This window comes from Anopheles maculipalpis, chromosome 2RL (assembly GCF_943734695.1).
Source record: "Anopheles maculipalpis chromosome 2RL, idAnoMacuDA_375_x, whole genome shotgun sequence".
In the NCBI taxonomy this organism is placed as follows: Eukaryota; Metazoa; Arthropoda; class Insecta; order Diptera; family Culicidae; genus Anopheles; species Anopheles maculipalpis.
The window spans coordinates 90,228,903-90,247,733 of record NC_064871.1 but is presented as its reverse complement, the minus strand read 5'-3'; the positions used below and the strand labels follow the sequence as shown (position 1 = coordinate 90,247,733).

At 45.8% G+C, this 18,831-nt stretch overlaps 2 protein-coding genes across 8 annotated transcripts in view; one reads left to right on the top strand and one right to left on the bottom strand.

Annotated features, from left to right (window-relative positions):
* The window catches only part of LOC126568633 (coiled-coil-helix-coiled-coil-helix domain-containing protein 7), a 492,112-nt gene extending 484,094 nt beyond the window's left edge, over window positions 1-8,018 (top strand). The window contains exon 4 of the mRNA XM_050225145.1: window positions 8,009-8,018. The gene's annotated coding sequence lies outside the window, so the exon portion shown is untranslated. The remainder of the gene's footprint in view (window positions 1-8,008) is intronic.
* Window positions 1-18,831, bottom strand: part of LOC126567717 (teneurin-m) — a 504,494-nt gene that overhangs the window by 86,780 nt on the left and 398,883 nt on the right. For all 7 annotated transcript variants that reach the window (XM_050223975.1, XM_050223982.1, XM_050223983.1 and 4 more), the window contains one exon: window positions 18,490-18,669. In XM_050223975.1, coding sequence (XP_050079932.1) covers window positions 18,490-18,669 — 180 coding nt within the window. The remainder of the gene's footprint in view (window positions 1-18,489; window positions 18,670-18,831) is intronic.

Here is an 18,831-nt window from a genome sequence, read left to right as displayed (position 1 = left end):
AGAGCGTAACATGGGAACCAGTTTCATTAGGATGCAGTATCTCCCGCCAGGTAATCCTATCCTATTCACAGCCAAAAAAGGGAATAGTATCTTGGACGTCAGTATCTTTAGCCGTCTAGAAATTCTTTTTCCTTTCCATAACACTAATGCGGGTGCTTTCTTTTATTTCTGCGCTTTATGCAACGAACGACGTTGCCTTGCTAGGGTTTACAATGTTCTGAAGTAAAAGGAAAAAAAATGGCTACCGACCGCATGGTCAAGCACTGCCGGTGGACATGCGGACGGCAGCATGACACACAGCAGCAGTCCCCAAAATACGGTCGGACTTCTTAAGGTCAGTTAACCATGAATGAAAGCGAAATTCTTATCATTCTCATTTAGGTTTCCATCCACCGGGATGTTGTCCAGCATCGGGGAAGGGATTAGAAGGAAATGATGCTCTCCTGGGCCGTTTATGTATTGTGGCGTATCTTGGAACTCTTGGCCCTGATGGTCGGCGTCACAGGTTCTACCACGAGCTCACTATTACCAACGTAAAACCAACGTTCAGCACATTTGTTCGTTCGTTATGAGATATCATTCCACGTATGCCGTTACCATGGACGATATTACCTTAGTAATACCGGTGCCCGGTTTGGGGAGGCTTAACGAAAAGGTTTGACTTGCGAATGTTGGTGATGGGTGACTGCCCCAGGACTAGTGCTGCCCCAGGACTAATACTAACCTTTCATGTCTGGGTGGAAATTGATAAGAGGGAACCGTTCGATCGAAGGTGGTTGCGATGATAAGCCGGGAAGAATTAGGTACAAATTGGGCATAAAAATGGCGAAAGTATACGGTTGCCTTGGTGAGAAAGTTTCAGGGAAGCGACCATAATTAAGAAATATTAGCAAAAGGAAGGTAGTTGTCCGTTCACAAGTACGGGCTGATTGTAAGGAATCGTATGCACGATTTAACTACTTTACGAATAAAATTATGATTTAGTACGAGAGCTTGGGAGTCTGGGTGAAAAATAAAAATAGCCTTGACTTTCAGGAGGCTTGAAAATAAATCAGACATAAAATTGAGTCTAGCAGCCTCGTGCCAAAGCTCGTGGGAGTCTTTACAACGGTATGAAACGCACGTGGAACGTCCTTACGGTACGGAATCCTTTTTTCCAAGAAAATTGAGAACAGATATCTACCGAATCTATTCAGTTGAAAAAGGATGTCCAAAATAAGCGGCCTAAACGGACATCTAATCACGTTAGGCAAGATTCAATGCGTGCTGTTTGGACGTAAGGTGCCCGCATCCCTCGGTGAGCTTCGCTATGGATGAGCGAATGTCCGACAACCCTGAGCCGGGAATTCCGGAACTACTTAACCCTAACTTGCACGGACAGAGAAAATCGGCCACATCTTATCAAACGTCTCAATCCGGATCGAAAACGAGCCGTTTTACAGTGCCAGTAGACCCTTTGTGTCTTGTTAGTCTTTCGGATAGGAGAGTGAAAAATGCGCAAAAGACGTTCGCTGTTCGCGGTTCAACCGGGTGGGAAAAGTAGTAAAATTTAATATGCTCACTGACCGGTAAGCATTACGTGCGATTCGCCCACCCCGCCCTTGAATGTGCGTGAACCTCAACTTTGTACGTCATGTGACGGGCGGATTTGCATGCGAACGTGCGAATAATTTACACCTTGCGCCCAACCGGGTGGTATTAAAGTGCGAAATACTTTAGTAGCGTTTGGGTGAGTGAATGGTCGCGTGAAGCAAATGTGAAGTAGCTGCTAAAAGCGGTAAAACCACAACAAAAAGACCTACCACGGTGGTGACCGGAGACCGGACTAGAGAACCAGCAATGTCTGTCGAAAGGCTGAAGGGTTTCGTTACACTTCGGTCCTCAGTGCAGTGCAGAATCGATACCGTTCCCGGGCAGCTGTCTATAAGTTAGTTGAACCTTTCAGCCCTTTCAGCCCATGGGTTTTGTTATGCAACAGTATTTGTGCTAGAGAAGCCTTAGCAATGTAACTTTCGTGAGAGGGCGATCAGGAGCTTACCAAGTGTAACAATTTTAAAGTCGGAACGAACTTCAACATCAGAATTCTCGGCAAAAATCAAGTTGCACTCAACTTTAAATCGTTGGGAACTCTCGACCATCACCCAGTTCTAGAGCACCGACACCAATTGTCCAACAATGGCGGCTTAAATAAAACTCACATGGTCATGAAGTCTGCGTGGAGTTCCTCTGGGCGAGGTTCGAATTGGCTGTGGAGTAGCAGTAGGTTACCGCATCAAGGGGGTACAAATACACAAACGTAATCGAATTTGTACCACATTATCGAATCATGTCTCGGTGCAGCGACAGTGACGCTGCTAAATTTCACTCGCAGAGAGCGCCATACGTAGCAGCATTCCAACACACACACAAAGCCACGAAGCGCATTGGAGTCGGCATGACCCCGAGAGCCGCACTGACCGAAATGGGGCTTTATTGAATTAACTGTGGCCGCCCGAGTCGGTGACAACAACCGACTTTCCCAAACCGTTCCAGCAAACACTAATGGCTGCCCGACTGCAGCAAGTGTGTGCTGTGTGGGGAAGACCCCCATTCGGGGTAGGGTTGTGTCGCGGTTGACAGATGCAATCAAAATGTTTGACGGATGGATTCGGCGGATAGTTCGCTTTTGGGAAGTACCTTATGAAGTTGTCATAGGGTTCGCCCACCCCATCATATAAACGCAGAGTACCTTGATAATGCTTTCCCTTAATGAATATTTTCGGTGATGTATGCTTTTAGCGCAAAGAGACGTTCCAATGAGTTATCGTTTAAGGGTGCTTACCTGTAAAGAGAAGAGATGAAAAAAAGGAATTATGTCTTAGTACGCTCAAGAATCTAAAGAAGATATAAAAAGCCCCACGTTACATCCTAAAAAAAGATAGTTTACAACGTTTCATGCGTTCCTGCAAATCAAGAGCTTGTCGTTGCTTTTATGGTTGTCTAGCAATCGAGCAAGAGAGGGAGAGCTCGAGCGACACTAATGTCTAATTAAGCTGTTCCAAACAACTATCACCTCCTAAACGGCGTATCATCGATCGCTTCAAAGATAATCTCGACTTGGCTCCGGTGCTCTGCCCCGGGTAGGGTAATAACATTAGAACACTAATGACTTTCCGGACGAAAACAGAAAAGATTGAAATCCATTAACGGGCACAGTAACTCCCACAGCACTCCCATCATCTTGATCCGTCGTCGTTGTCGTCGCCGACGCCAGGCAGACCTCTTATCGTGTGGCAGATAGGACAGCGAAAAATCGCACCATTTTCTCCGGCACGGCACGGCAAGCAATCTGTCATGTGTTCGTTTCGGCGGAAAGTTGCGCGTTGTAGGTACGTGCGAAAAGAATAAAAACTCTCTTCACAAAGAGCCGTCAAGAGCTTCGCGGACACTCAAGTGTGCGGAATGTTTTTGAACGGTGTCGACGAAGGTATCTCCGCCGTTCGTTTGGTTTGAAAATCTCGTAAAAATCTCACTTTGTTATTCAAACGCACAAACGGAAGACGAATGGTTTGGTGTCGCGTTCGGTTCGAGCGCTTTCTGCTTTGCGAAGCGCACGACAGCAGACGGGGAGCTCTGTGCGCAAGGTGCCGGCTAAGGGAGGGTGCTCAAAAACGTTACATAACCTTTAAAAGCGTTACTACCATCAACGTCAAAACAAGAGCACGCTTACCACCGAAGGGGGAATGGATGGCAAACCCCAACAGCCATCATATATCAAATGTTCGCGACCACCACTCAGCGTTCGCCATGAGTTTGACCCACCCTTGCACTACCTTCTCGTCCCGATCTTGAAGCCAACGTCCGAGAACTTGGGAGTGGAGAGAGCACTTGACTGTTTGGAAGGGTTTTATTTGCTTTTGTCGCAAACGTGGACTCGAACGGCACGGTTTCGATTTCGCTCGGGACTAAAAACGACCACGTGACCAAAGTGTAGCAAACCAGAACGCTAACAGGGATATGAGAGGATGAAGGAATTCTTGGAAAAACGCTTAAAATTAATCTACAATCTTAATTGTTGTTAGTTAAGACGAACAAGGGGAATGATTTAGTGAAGGATGAGGCGTTGTAGAAGAGAGGAAACTTGATGAACTTCAAAAATTGAAACGAGAGCGTGGACATAGTTTAAGCCAGTCAGCTACAATCAGTACGTCAAGTTCACAATAATAGATTTCTGTAGAATTGAAAATAATGATTCTCCATGATTAAACTTTGAAATCTGCAAAAGAATCCGACATGGCGCCAATTGGCGAAAAAACGATTCAGAACATTAGCCATGTTGTCAAAAAATCTTATTCTTATGCCTAAACAGTAACTATTTTTTAAATCCTAGGAACAACGGTACATGCAGATATCCATATGATGCAACTTAATCACAATCCGATAAGTACCCAAACATTGCCCTTCTTTCCTATAACCTCCAGCAGTATAACACTGGACACAGCAGATTGAATGATTTTGCGCATAACGAAGGACTTGTTCTTCCGCCATGTCACACCAAAACCATCACAAAAGCTCTCTTAGCGCAGCAAACATAACCTCATTAATCAACCGCACCCGCCAGTCCGGTGTCCGTGCCGTTGCGGACTCCAAACTCGCGCCAGTTGTGGTTAGCATCCATTGTGGTTGAAACCCGATGGATCCGAGCGAGTGGTGTTCGCCTGGTGTGAAATATGTCTCGCATGCACTCACTGTGTGTTCGATGCTTCAAATGCACAGCTCAGGGCTTAGAGATGGAAAGAGCTGAGGTCACAGTCATAAACAAATGGTCGTTTAATTGCCTATCTTCTTGTTTTTATTGCCCGGATGTCTCTGCGCCGTGGATAGAAGCTGAAACGTGGCATCCAGGTTTTGATAGTTTTATTTTGTTCTGTTCATCCAACAAAGAAATATGCTCACGGATCCTGAACTTTAATTTTATTTTACAGACTTGATTTCGAATTTTCTACCTGATCAGGCTCATTGGCTACAGTGGATAAGGCAAAGGGAAATGCACTGCAAGTCTTATCCTTCTTCGCTTTGTGGAGCTGATCGCAACAACCACGACAAAAAAAAATTAAAGAACTGCACAAAGACACTCGGTTGTGACAAACGAGTGAGACATCTATAAAACTGTCACAACAGTGCAAGAAATGGTGAGAACACGCTGGAGAATAAAAATAAAGTTCTTCATTTGCAGTTCCGCACGTTGATCTTCAGACCACATTTAAAGCAAGACATTAGCGATCCGCTTTTTACCGAATCCTTTCGCTTTTTTTGCGGACCGTGGTTTCGGCTTTGAGGGGAACACCTCCAGGCTTAATTTCTAATTAATGACACTTTTTTCGGTTCGAGCTGCGTTGATCTACATTCTTGTTAGTTAAAGTTACGAGTTGGTTGGTACGAATAATATTTATGCGACTTGCTCGTGGACTCTGGAGATACGTATCGGCGAACTTTAAAAACTTCCTGCTTGGATTGGAGATATTTTAAGACGATTCTCTACAGAGTGTCGTACCCTTGTTAAGAGCTTAATCTCGCAGGATCTCGGAACGTGGCACAGTTTTTTTCTGGAACTTTAGACAAAACTGTGGAAGTATGTTGAAGAAACAAACAAACCAATGGAAAGGAGAGAAAAACACATCAACCTGTGACTGTTACCACATAAAAATTAAACGCCACAGACCGAGGCTCTATTAAAATGCAAAGTGTTTCATGGGGTTCGTTAGAGGTGTTACCACGTCGTATATACCCGGCCGTACGTTCGTAGTTGGGACAGGGTGATGATGTCCATCAAACGGGTCCATGTTTGATGGTGACAACAACGAACCGAGAAAAAAAAACCTCCCATCAAACCACACAGACGAAGAGAACGAAACAGCACGCTACAGGCACAGAACGGCGAATGGTTTAATTAATGAAGACAGTGTCGTTGCATCGTTCGAGGTGTGTATAAAACATTTTTCGTCCCATCAGCCTTCGGTTTTTGGGCTGGTCCCCGTGTCTTTCCTCGCGGCGTCCGTTCGTTACTTTCTCATCACATAAATCTCGGTAAGGCACCGAATGGTTCTCGTTTGCCGAGGCTTTAGAGCACATCAGCATAAAACACACATTTGAAGGGGGAAAATGAACCCGACCACCGACGTGGGTGCCTACAGGAGCGAAACATATTCCAAAGTTTCTCGTTGTTCTTCGAACCTCAAACAAAAACAGTACCAGTAAAGGGGGCCCCCGACGGGCCTTAAGACGACGAACTGATAATATTCTCCCGGCCTCACGTATGTGAGTAGCAAGCGAAGGAAAATCATCAACTTCACCAGCGTCGAGGAAAATGGTTGAAAAAAAAATCCCACAAAAAAGTTGGAAGCTGTCGATGACGTGAGTGGCATAAATTTTGGTCTCCTTGTTATGGTTCTTCTCGTTGCGTCGCCGGCCAGAGAGAGTGAGGATTATTTGGTTCTTTTTCTTCCCCCACCGATTCTCCCGACGTCAGAGGCTTTGGAAACGTTTGGCCCAATTATACACATTTTCCTGCATCACTGGAAGCGTTTTGGTGGTCAGGGTGCGCGAGCAATTTCAAACTTCAAATCACACCAATGACACCGCGCTATTTACGTGAGCGATCCACCAGTAGCTTGACCATTTTTGTGGCCCGTTTGCTGGGAAAGGAAATCTCACGTCTCGGCATTTACGTGTAGCTTGGGCTTTTTTTTTTTACGTTTCATCTTCCATTCTCCGCAAAACGGCTAAATTGATCTGACCTCGCGCGCATGAAGAACGCCGAGAACGTGAGCGCGCACAAGTGCGGGCTAGATTTGTGGTCCCGGTAGGGATCCAGTAATGATGGGTTGGTAGTAGAAATGGCAGCAGAAAGAAAGAAAGGAGGGAGAGCTTTTGAGCTGCAAAAGAATTACAGCACAAAATTCTTCTGACCGAGTCCTCGCACACACACACAGAGCCCAGTGTACACGCATAAATGGTTTCAAATAATTAGCTCTGGTAATGGTATTTGCAAAGCGGCATTTTTAGCTAAGCCTGATGATAGCAGACAACTGTCTCTGTTCTGTTTGTCCAGAGCTTGAGCTTTAAGAGTCTCAAATTTGTCCCTCAAGCGTGGAGAGCTCTGAATGCAAATTGAGGAGAAGTTTGCCAGGACGATTACATTCCATTGAAGCACCGGGTGGATCTATTCCGCCAATAAGGATGGATGCAAGGGAATCAATTTTTTCCCATGAACTCACAGAATTTCCCTATCAGCAACAAAAGAGCTTCAAATTTTGAACTCTGCACGATCACGACCAGACTAAGTAAGCACTTTCGGGAATGGATGATGAAAATTTCGCTACTTAATGAATGAATGCATAAATTTCGATGGCAGTACGGAACTGAAATCTCGTCCCTCGGACGAGTGCGTGTATGAACTGCTGGGTGCAAAGCGTATACAACTCCAAATCCAAACACAAACTCTTTCGATGATGATGAATGCACTTTGATGGGATGAAATACTGTAAGGAATTTTCATGTGTAGCGGCTGGTCATAAAAAATCATAAAAAAAACTCATACGCTCTAAACTAGCTCAAACGAACAGGGTAGCGAATGTTTGCTTAGTGTTCACCCACATGCGGAAAACTCGCAGCACACTGCTTCCTTAACATGGACACAGTGGGACATTTTCAACAAATGTATTTTTGGCACATAATACTTGTTGTAATAAAGAACTATCTAAACACGAAGCTGAACATCAAAATTCTCTAGTTATAGTGTGCTGCGTTGGATGTGGTTTTTGATGACTTAAGCCTAAATTATTGAAAAAGTTTAGTCAGCTTGTCAAATAGTCAAATAGTCAAATAGTTGAGCAGTGGTAAGCAGTTAAGCCGAAACAAACGTACTGTGGTATTGCATCAAATGCATTCCAAGCTGATACAACCTACAGTACAGTCATAATTCCTAGAAAATCGTTTGTTACCATTTGAAGACTATCAATGACAAGAGCTGACCTTCACAAAGTAGCCTAATATAACTAAAACAAATTATTTTTCAGATATCTGGACGAATCTTATATTTGGTCTTTTGTTCGACCAATATCTAAGATGACTAAAAGCCATTACGCATTTTAGCCTTGAAACGCCATTAAAAATTTTAAGTTTTCAGTCCAGTGAGACACCCACTGTGCATCCAGAGATCGTTCAATTTTACTGATGAGCGAATGTAAAGACTTTCATGTTTCTAATGGAAAATAAACATTGCCATACGGTTGCCAGTGCATAGGGTATGGTGTGGAGCACACTTAAAAAAAAATCTAATGAAATTTATAGGGTCTCCTTCCTCGAATTCTGCGAGGAATGCTTGAGGGAAAATTGATTTATTTTCTGCTTCAGGCATTCAGTTCAATAGTTTGCATTACAAGAAATTATTATAAAAAACTTCCTATGGGAAGAAAATTCAAGGACCTTCGACAGCAAACGCAGATCGAATGACAGTTATCGTTTTCACCGAACCTTGCGGTGTCGAATGTGAAGATAATAGCAATTATTTTTATTCCCATACGGAGCAACGTGCCCCGTAAAGCAGTTGACGCTCACACACGTTTTCCGCTAGTGGAAAACCCCATTTCCACAGAAATTCATATCTCACGTGTGCCACAGGGTCTCCATCGGGATGCAAATGTCCTCGCATCGCAGGTTTCAAGCGCATTTAGCGAAACAGTAGCCGAGGGATGGATGGCGCTTTTCCCACCGTGTGTCCGCGTGTCACTAGATCAAAGAGCTTGGAAAAGCGCACCCGTGCGGCCAAACACCTTATTTCGTTCGTCGCGAAAATGATTGACACAGTTGTTCATTGTGGCACCGTATGTGTGCCGTGGTGTTGCGCTTACGCGTGTGTGATGTTGCTTCATACCGTCACTGCGGGAGTTTTCTCGCACGTGTGAGCTCGGCAGCAAGAGCGAACGGCGTCGCGAATGACGCAGGATACGGTTACCCAGGTGAATCAAGTTACAACGATCCATTTTTCCCCCCCGACTCGGCACGGTAACTGTAACCCGTGTTGCCTTGTTTCTGTTTCTCGTTTTTGACCCTCTCCGGAGCTGGTAGAGATATGTGCGGTTGCCAGTCACCTACGCCAGAATCGCGTGTGTTAGAGCGCACGAACCGTTTTTGGGAAACTTTTGCCGTCAGATGCTTTTCATGGAAAACACCTCTCACACAGGGGAAAAAAAGGATTTTTCGCCTACCGAAAGGGAGAGATAAAACAAACGTTATGCTAGCGCGCGCGTTATGTCGCTTCTAGGTGTACAGGCGTGAGTGTTAGTACTGCCTGAAAATAGAACAAACGCAGGCAAAAGCGCCAGACTAGGCAAAAAAAAAAAAAACGAACAGATATAAAGCCATACCTTAAACCTTTGCCTCGGGTTCTAGAGGAAACTCTTGATGTGCTTCACAAAAGTAAAGTAACGAGGTCTTGTGTGGTATGTTTCACACAACGAAACGTACGGATTTCTAAGGCTCTCCCGAAACGCCATTAATGACACACACGCTATATGGAGTCACATACTACCCAGGAGGTACATTTGAAGGGTACTGTACTGAAAAATAAGTCTGCATACGACTGACTGACTGACTGACTGCCTGCTTGACTGACTGACTGACTGACTGCTCCATAGCTCCCTAGTCGACTTCGGGCATGGCTGCCGTTGGATGCACGTTGTGGTGCATGACTTTGGTGCACGAGATGCATAGTGGTTTCGTTTTTCACCTTTCACACCTGGTTCAGCTCAACCCTGGAGCGACTGCAACGTTGCATCATCATCACGCTACGGTTGTGATACTGTGTGTCTCGTCAGTAGATACGATGTGCCAAGAGTTTCAAGGTAATCGAATTTGATGCGATGGATAAACTGACGCAGCATGATGCTAACCGCGATAGCTGCTGGTTGGAAGGGGCAGGAAGTCAGCACAGGACACGCTTACCTTCTTGATCAAAGTGTAACGCGACAGTCCCACTAATCCCATCCAGTGCAAAGGGATTCACCAAAAAGTGAGAGTGCATTGAACCACATGAAAGCGCACCTTCTTCGTGGCCACGCCGGGCCAGTGTGTCGTTCAATGGAGACGAAGATCAAACCCCAAACCCACCTTTTCTGGGACGGGCCAACCTATTTGCCAAAGCCTGGCAGGTCCCCCGAACGAGGGTATGACGTTGAGGGGTTCATTAAAAGCTGGGTGTCCCTAAAAGCCAGGCGCAAATGTTCCATGCTCGGACTTTGGTGGTGCCGTGTGTGCGGTTGAACATCAAAGAGGGACATCTTGATTTTGGATCCATTGGAGCGGAGAGATGGTTTAGAATTGCTCTTCTTTTTTTTTTTTGTTGGCTGTAAGCCATAACCACCGGCCCAAAAAGCCTGCCAAAATTAGAAGGTGAACAGTAATAACGAAATGTCTTCACATCGAATTTCCATCACTGAAATCGGAGGAGTCCTTCAATTACAGTGTTGCATTCAATCTGTGTTGTTATAATTGGTGAAACACAGTTGCTTCCGTTTCATCGTCATCCTTATCTTCAGGACATTTTCTCACAGCTCTATAACTAATGGTGGATAGGTTAACTAATTGTACGGGTGGGAGACAAGCTGAGGGGTTAAAATTGGACAACAGGGACTCACTCTCTTTGAGTAACGGTCTGTGCTGGAGCGCATCCAACAGCTTCCGTCCACATTAACACTGACACCAGGTTCGTAGAATTGCTGAGTGCTGCTTTAATCATTCAACAAGCTTAGACCAGTAATCATCTAATTGCGCTAGTCTTTATATGTGCGCCGGGTTGTGAAAAAAGGTATGCAAACATTCTTCTGGTGCACATACATATAGTTACCGAGAACGTTTTCCCATCAGCTAGCAAAATTGCTCTGCATAGCGCAAAAGAGCCGCTGCCAAGCTTACCAAAGCCCGTAGGAGTACAGGTTGCATCTTTCGCCTTTTGTCCACTACCGGCTGATCACCGCAAAAGTCACCGGAGGTCAAGAAAGGACTGTCAATGGAACCATTTCCTTTGCCGTGCTGCTGCAGCTTAGAGCTTTCAGATTTTGCAGTAGCTGCGAAACTCGTCAAGAACTTTCCATGTACCGTTCTTCTCATGCTGTCAGGCACTATAAATTAACGCAAATTGCTTTTCAACCCCTTTATCCTCGGTGCCGAACTGTGCCGAGTACTGGGAGCACTGCATTCGAACCCCAAAATCGTGCCCGTTGGACGCAAAATCCAACCCGCGGACGTTGCAAAGTTCCGTACAGCCTGAGCGCCACTTCAAGTCTTTAATTTAATTTAATCTAATTGATAGTATGCACGCACGCACTGCGAATGTGTGCGTAAAAGTACGCGTATGTGCGCAATGCAACGCATCCCAGAGCATGTAGGGAATCCACAGCGGTCCTAAGTGCTAAGCCGGCATGATCGGAGGCTTCGGAGTGACGGTAATTGTTCCGATAATTTGATGGACATGTGAATGCAATATCGTTAATTTACATTCTGCGGTTGACCAATGCCGGAGAGCTCAGCTCTGGAGGGTGTGCATGGGATGGGTTACTTGGATGCCGACCCGGGTTGACGGATCTGTCCGCACGGTCAGGATTCGTCTGTCAAATGGAGGGGATTTAAGGGTTTTGAGGTTTGCGTCCACAGCTAGTAATGTTTTTTGTTTGTTGTTGTCTCGCATGTTTGGGATCACTGATTCCAATGCTTCTTTTTTGCCTGCTTACCCTCTCTCCTTGCACCGCCACCACTGACCACAAACATCCCATTAGCTGGTTGGGAGGTGGGAGGGGGGGAGGGGCGGGTGCGGGTGTGAGTCCACACGGTTCTCTCCACAGGGCTCATCGGTCATTTGCAATGTCGTCGTGTGCTTCACTCCGAAAAATCTCTTGCTCGATTACGAGTTGTCAATGGGTTGTCCAGTCCCCTAAAGGGAATTTCCGTTGGACGCACAGAGCAACAGAGCTGAGGCGACATCAAAAATAGATAACGTCACAACGAAAAACCAAACCGAGCAATTATAGGAGTAAATTAAACTGCTCTTCGTTTTACAGCTTTTGCAGCAAAAACCGTCACCAACGTCTGGTGGGAACACACCAACCAACCGAGCCAGATAAAAGTCCGCATGATTCTTTTGCTGTACGGGGCATCATCATCATCATCGTTCCGGATGTGTTGTTTTAGTCATTACAGTGCAGTTTGGCAGTGTTCGTGGTGCCGTTGTTCCGGAAAAGTGATTGCCCGGGATGCCCCATTCAGGGTCCGATTACCGTGTTGTGGAAGAGTTAAATCCTTCCGATAAATCCAAGGATAAGACATAATAATTCCTCTTTCCCAGGAGCCAATAGCGTTATCGAGACTGCAGCGCTACATGTGCTACAAAAGTAACCGAGCCTCGGTTTGCCTTTGCTTAAGCATCGTATCATCGGCCGGAAGCAGAAACTCCCCATCAGAATCCTGTGATCGATTTAAGGGTTACTCTTCCATTTTATTGCCGTTAGCTTCTGAAGCTGAGAAGAACAGGCAATCACCCATGAGGAGCGTTTAGTTTAGATAGAATTAATAATTAATCTATCGCCCTCCTCTGCAGCAGCAAGCGAATATGCCTACATAAATTATGAGCCTGAAAGCACTGATAGCGTTGAGTGTAGCAAAGTCGCAAAAAAGGTAGACTTCTATCCACAAACAACAATAACAAGAAATAGATTTAAGAGATTTTCCCATGTATCTTTTAACTAAATAATCGAAAAATGGCTTAGGCTCATGCCTAAACTTCCCTGATGCGTGCAGATGAAAGAGCTTCAAGTGTTCCATCATCTAGCACTAGAGCCCCAAACGTGCTCTTGTGAAGGCATCCATCCGAAATACTGCACCAGAATTTGATGCTCTCGGTCAATATTTGCTCACGGTAGGATTCAGGATCGCTCGAGGCCGATGCATGGTGCCGATATATCGGTAATGGTATCGATCCGCCGGTATACGAGAGACGATTGGACGCTTTCCATCACGTCCAGTGGTCCTGGTTGGTGATGCTAGGCTGTGGGAGGCCTTTTTCGAGGTGGAGAAGCTCGTCCATAATTTAGGCTAGTTTTGCGAGCCTTGCAACGGGCACATTTTGTCAGAAGTTATCGAGGTGGAAAACTCTTTATGTCTTGCGTTCGTGTACGTGTGCTGGTGGCGCAAAGAGCTATTTGCAATGGAAGTTTTTCAGTTCCAGTCAATCGTGCAGTAGCACAGCAATGAAATCACCAAAGTTGAACCTTATCCGGTAATTCTGGGTAGTTGTGAAATTGTGGAGCATGATCGGAAAACTACCAACATGACGATTATTGGTCGGCAGTTGGCGGTGCGGAATGTCCGTCACACAAACACTTGTACTTGAGGTATTTGAAACACATATACATATATTGACCGGGTGTACTCGTTAAAACTACATCCAAAGTGAATGATGTGTTTAACTTGAATGCTTCTTTTTTTGCGTTTAATGTGAGCTGTGCTATTCAGCTGTTCAGTGTTGAATGCTCTAGCCCTGAATCATGCTGTGCGACGGATCCATTTATCAATTAGTGTTTACTTAACCGATTGAGTACCGAAACGATGGGTAGGCATAGTGGAAGAACAGGAAAAAAAACTCTCCCTCTTTCCAACGGAATAGATCAAAACTGGTGGCCAAATGAATATGAGTTGCTAACAAGCTCGAATCAATCGTTTTGTCGAAAAAGTCTAACACATGCCAGACACCGGAAGCCCATACCGTAGGAGAAACGGCGTGGCAATCTTTACACAAACACCAACTTTTGACTGCTGACGTGAAGGTGTACGATGTATGCAGCGAGGAGGCCATGTCTACCATAGCAGAACGAACGAAGTAACAGTGTACGATGGCGCGCTGATGCCGTTGGATGCTTGGCTGACCTATCCAGAGCTCTGGATAGGAAACACAGTCTAACGCAGTGATCTTCTTGAAACAAACCGACCCAGAGAGTGTACTAGGAGGCAATTTGTTTTTCCCCACGAGTGCACATACTAACGAACCCAGCCAAAACCAGAGTGTTTCAAGGGTAGAACGGGGATGGTAAGGATACCCGGGAATATAAAGTAGCAGTTGCAATGGAAGTGCAAACTTTAAAACACTTATGTGTCCATCCTGCTTGTGTCCGTGCACAATTTTTCGTCAAGTCTCAATTTTAGAGTCAGGAAAAAAACAATCTAATGGAAAGCCTTCCACATTTCTAAAACTACACACACTCACGCTTGTGTGTCCACATAAGCACCACGGACCACACGAAAAGTTGGAACCGATGCTGCTGCTGCTGCTGGTGCTGCTGCAAGTGATCTGCACATATTTTCTCAATTTAAAACAACAACGATTTTTAGACAGATGTACCATGTAAAGTGGAGTGTCGGAAATTTATGTTTTTTGGTTATTTCGGTGCATACACGCATCCAGCAGCCTGCAGTGTGCACAGATGCAAGCGCTGCAGCCAAACCAAAACCCACTTGTCGTGCTGCACCGCCGACGTTTTGTTTGGTTTGTTTAATTTTTCTGTTCGATGTTTGTGTTGAATTTTCTCTCTCTCTCTCTCTCTCACTTTCGTGTTTTCCCTTTGTGAAGAAATGACCGTCACATTGATGGCGAGAGTTTTTCTCCCAATATCTTGGGACAAGGGTAAACGGAAATAAACAAATAACCGTGCAATGTTGTTTGCTCGGCTATAATGCAACGGTTTGGATGTGTTGCGTTTTCAGCAGATATCCTTATCGCCCGCAGCAGACGGGGGACAAATATGGCGTAGGAACGCGTAAGCCAAGGGTGTACAATTTACATATATACGTTCATGTAACTGTCACGGGCCATGGTGCTGTTTTGCTGCGGTTTGTCTGCAGTTTGCAGTGGACTCGTGAGAATTACCAGCCCCTAAGTTCTCTCGGTAACTGCACCACCAAGAACGTCTTGATGATCTGTCCCATCGGGATTGGGAAAGGGGGAGCGGCACTATTGAAAGCGCCACTTGGCACGTACTGCTTGAAGCCACAAAATTTACAATTATTTAATCAATAGACGAGATAAACATCAACTTGCGCTTGCATCGTGCTGCACTCCATCGTCACCGTGCGTCCTTGAGACCCAGAGTAAGATGTATGCAAAGATGCGGCAAATTGTAAATGGTCGTGTTCTGCTGAATGGAGTTTGCGGATTACGTTTTGCATAAACATAGGCTTCGCTTCGTACTCCGACGCACATACACGGTCGGTCCAGATTCCCATGAACGGGTCCCGTTTCTCTTGCCCTTTTCTCTGCTTATCACATTGAATTGCAATTCTTGGACACATCGATACAAAACACCATCGCATGAGGATAAAACGAATCGATTGGGTTCGAAGACTTGCTGCTGAAGATCCTCAGATCTCGTCCGTTGCACCCCGTTGCCGATTCCTGAAGGTGTCTGTTTTACATAAAATATATCTAATTGCATTAATGAATGATCTTTATCTTTCTGGAGCTTTGCCTATGCATGGTGGAGAGTGTGGCTTGCGCACACAGTGAGGAATGCATCCTTTACCCGTGCTAACAAGGATGTTCTGTAGCATCATAAGGGACCCGGAAGGGAAATCAAATGATCAACCATTACCGAAGTATATACCGGTACGGGAAGGGGGAGAGGTGTCCCCGATTTCCTCGTACGGATTTACCGATAAAATTTATGCACATCGTGTCACACATCTGAGATACATGCAAAATCTCACCCCACCTTCCCCTTCAACAGGACAACCGGCAAACCGTACGGAACGACTCGCCTGGTGCAAAGGGTCGGGAATTGTTACAACGCCTGCAAAATCCTCAACACGTCAGCGGGACTTACTTCGCTTCCCACGAGGAACTAGCGTCTTGTGGTGGATTTGTGCTGGGGATCGACCCACACACGCACCGTCCACCCTTGGACGTTACCGGACCTGATCTGCTTCGGTGTCTCCTAAACCCACTTACAGGACTTGGGAAAGTTTACCGTCAAAGTCGTCCGTTTGTCAGGGAGTTTTTGCTTTCGGGAGCAGCCTCAATGGGACAAGTTTTCCAAACGAACGCACTCCACAACTGCAACTATGGGAAGACGTAAAAAGAAGCAGCATCGGTGACTAGAACGAACTAGCAGCAGGCGTCGTCCGTATCGACGAAAATCCCTGCATACCTTGGTTGCCGCCACCGGTTCCCGCTAGCAGCAACAACAAGATGCAAGAGAGCATAAATACTGCTACGCTTTTGCCAGCACAGAAAACCTCGTTTGCGGTGACAGTTACGTGCAACACACCATGTGATTTGTTCCAGCTACCGGGCAGACGACAACACAACCGGGATGACAACGAAGACACACCGGATGGCAAGCGTGTGTCCCAGAGCACTATTGAGCCATTGAGCAAAGCAGCATTCGTTGCTTATTGCATATATTGGGATAGTTATTCAACCGAATTACAGGAATGTCTCGAAGAAGATGGAGCGACTAGTCCTCCCGCTCTGGTCCTTCTAGTTTCACTTTGACGTCCCATTATAGAAGCCGGTAACTGCTGAGCGCAGTAAGGATGCCTCACACTGAAGGCGCATCGGGATGAGGAGGAGGAAAAAAATATGCAAAACGACTCCACATGTTTCACGCTTCTTCGGTTCAAGATGGCGAAACGTACAGTTGCTTACCGGGTAAGATAGGTTCCTTACCGCCCCCCCCCCCCCCCCCACCAGCCCGGTACAAACAAAGTACCCGGGGATAATGATGATGGGCCAGTAAAGGCATGTGCATGTTGTGCTTACTGATGATGGTTCTTTCGCTCTGTCTCGGTCACTTCCCTTCCCTCTTGCTGTGGGTAGTAAACGGGAGCTTTTACTTGAGAAGAATGATAGTCCAACCGAAGTGGCCAATCGTTTGATGTAAACGGTCCGACTCCGGTTGATGCTGGTGCGACAGACAGACAGACACAACTCAAAATCGCTTCTCAACTTCTTTGCGGAAGGAGAAGATCTTCTTTGCGCGGCACCGAACAGAACGTTTCGTTGTCTCACCGTACACTGCTCGATACATACACGTACGTACAATTTCTTTGACAATCAAATCCGACGAATATTCCACTTGGTAGGAAGGAAGAAGCACAACCATCGCGCTCAAGTGGCTTGTTTACGAGCGTATCGTTTGTTGCCGACTTGCAGTTGCCTCCTGTTCGCAGGCAGTTAAAGCTTTTCACGTTTAAGTGGGCTGAAGAATGGCAATTTGCTGGTACGGTACTTCGAGTGATTTCTTTCGTCAGAAAGACCGCCCTCTGTTCGATGGCCGGGTTTGCCGAATCTGGCTGATCTGCTTGCATAATGCACCCGCTGACAGATGAGAGAGAAAGTTGCACGATGCACCCTGCTATTAGTGATGTGATAGTTTATAGTGTTTCCGAGAGTCTTCCGAATGTTTGGATAGGTTGGCAGGGGTTGTTTAGAAGATGCTCAGCGATATATTTGCAGTATTCTACAGTTATCCAGGCCAACAGTCAATTTCCTTCACAAAAACAAATGTTTATCTCTTTTTCTTGAAGCTAAGAATTTCATCAGAAATTGTTCCAATTCGTAGTGAAAAAGAACTTTAACCAAATCCCTTCGACCAACATCACTTCCCGAAATTGCATTAAGTTGATAGGTTGTGTTGAATTACGACCGCCGTAAATCCCCTAACTCCCTCCCTGTTTGTCCAATACCCGAATCCAGGGGTATTGGATTCCTCTCTCTCTCTCTCTCTTCCTTCCCGGTAAATTACTTTATGGTTCCCCGTATCCCAAGTACCCCTACACTCAATAATTCACCAGTTCGATCCAATTGTGGCAAGTATGAATCACTGATACGTTTCAATTATTCCAGCCAAAGGTTCTACTAACCGTCCGACCATTCCGACCAATGTATCACTCCACCAAGCGCACCTTAACACCTACGACGAGGAAGACTCTCTCAAGAAACTTCTACCACCTGGTACGGACGGGAAAGCAAGCAGCAGTGGAAGACCCAAAACATCGGAGAAACTGTTTAAAAATTCACCGAGGGATTTTTCGGTGGAAAATCTTATTTACCAAAACCCTTTGCACTCCACTACACTTCGGCACTCCGGCGTCCGGTTCTCCATTCGGAGGTTTCTCCCGCTGTTTTCGGCCAATCCCTACCGACGTGTGAGGTTTATGTTTGTTTATCTCCTTGATTTATGGTGAGTTATTTATCAACCGGAAAACATCGGTTACGTATCGAGCGGAGAACAGTGCGAGGGGGTTTTTTCCCCGCATTCGCCAAACTGTGTATCCCAATCAGGTGTGGCAGACTGGGGTTTCCTCGGTGAATTGCGCCAGGTCTACGATGGTGCCAACTGAAATTTGATCGCTTGTCCATTGGCCCTACTTCCCACCTTCCCGTACGACTTATGATGCACTTACCTAGATTTCCGCTCGGAATGTAAACGTTGCCGGACGGTGTCCGGACCAGACACGATGGTTCGAAGTCTACACCCAGCTCGGTAGGATTGCCGGTGACGCGTCCATTCATTCGATTCATGGTTGGATTGCGCGGTGGTACATCCGGTGGAGCTGAAGGCGGAACTCCGTCCAGGAGACAGCCTGTATCGAGAAGTGCGGGAATAAAAACCAAGAGAAAATGTGGTGAGAAGAGGTTTGGGATTCGTTTTTTGAAACAAACAAAAGAAACACACACAGAGAGAAAAAGGAGTTAAGAAAAAAAAACATATAAATTAGCAAATTTGCAGTTTTCGAAAATTAAAC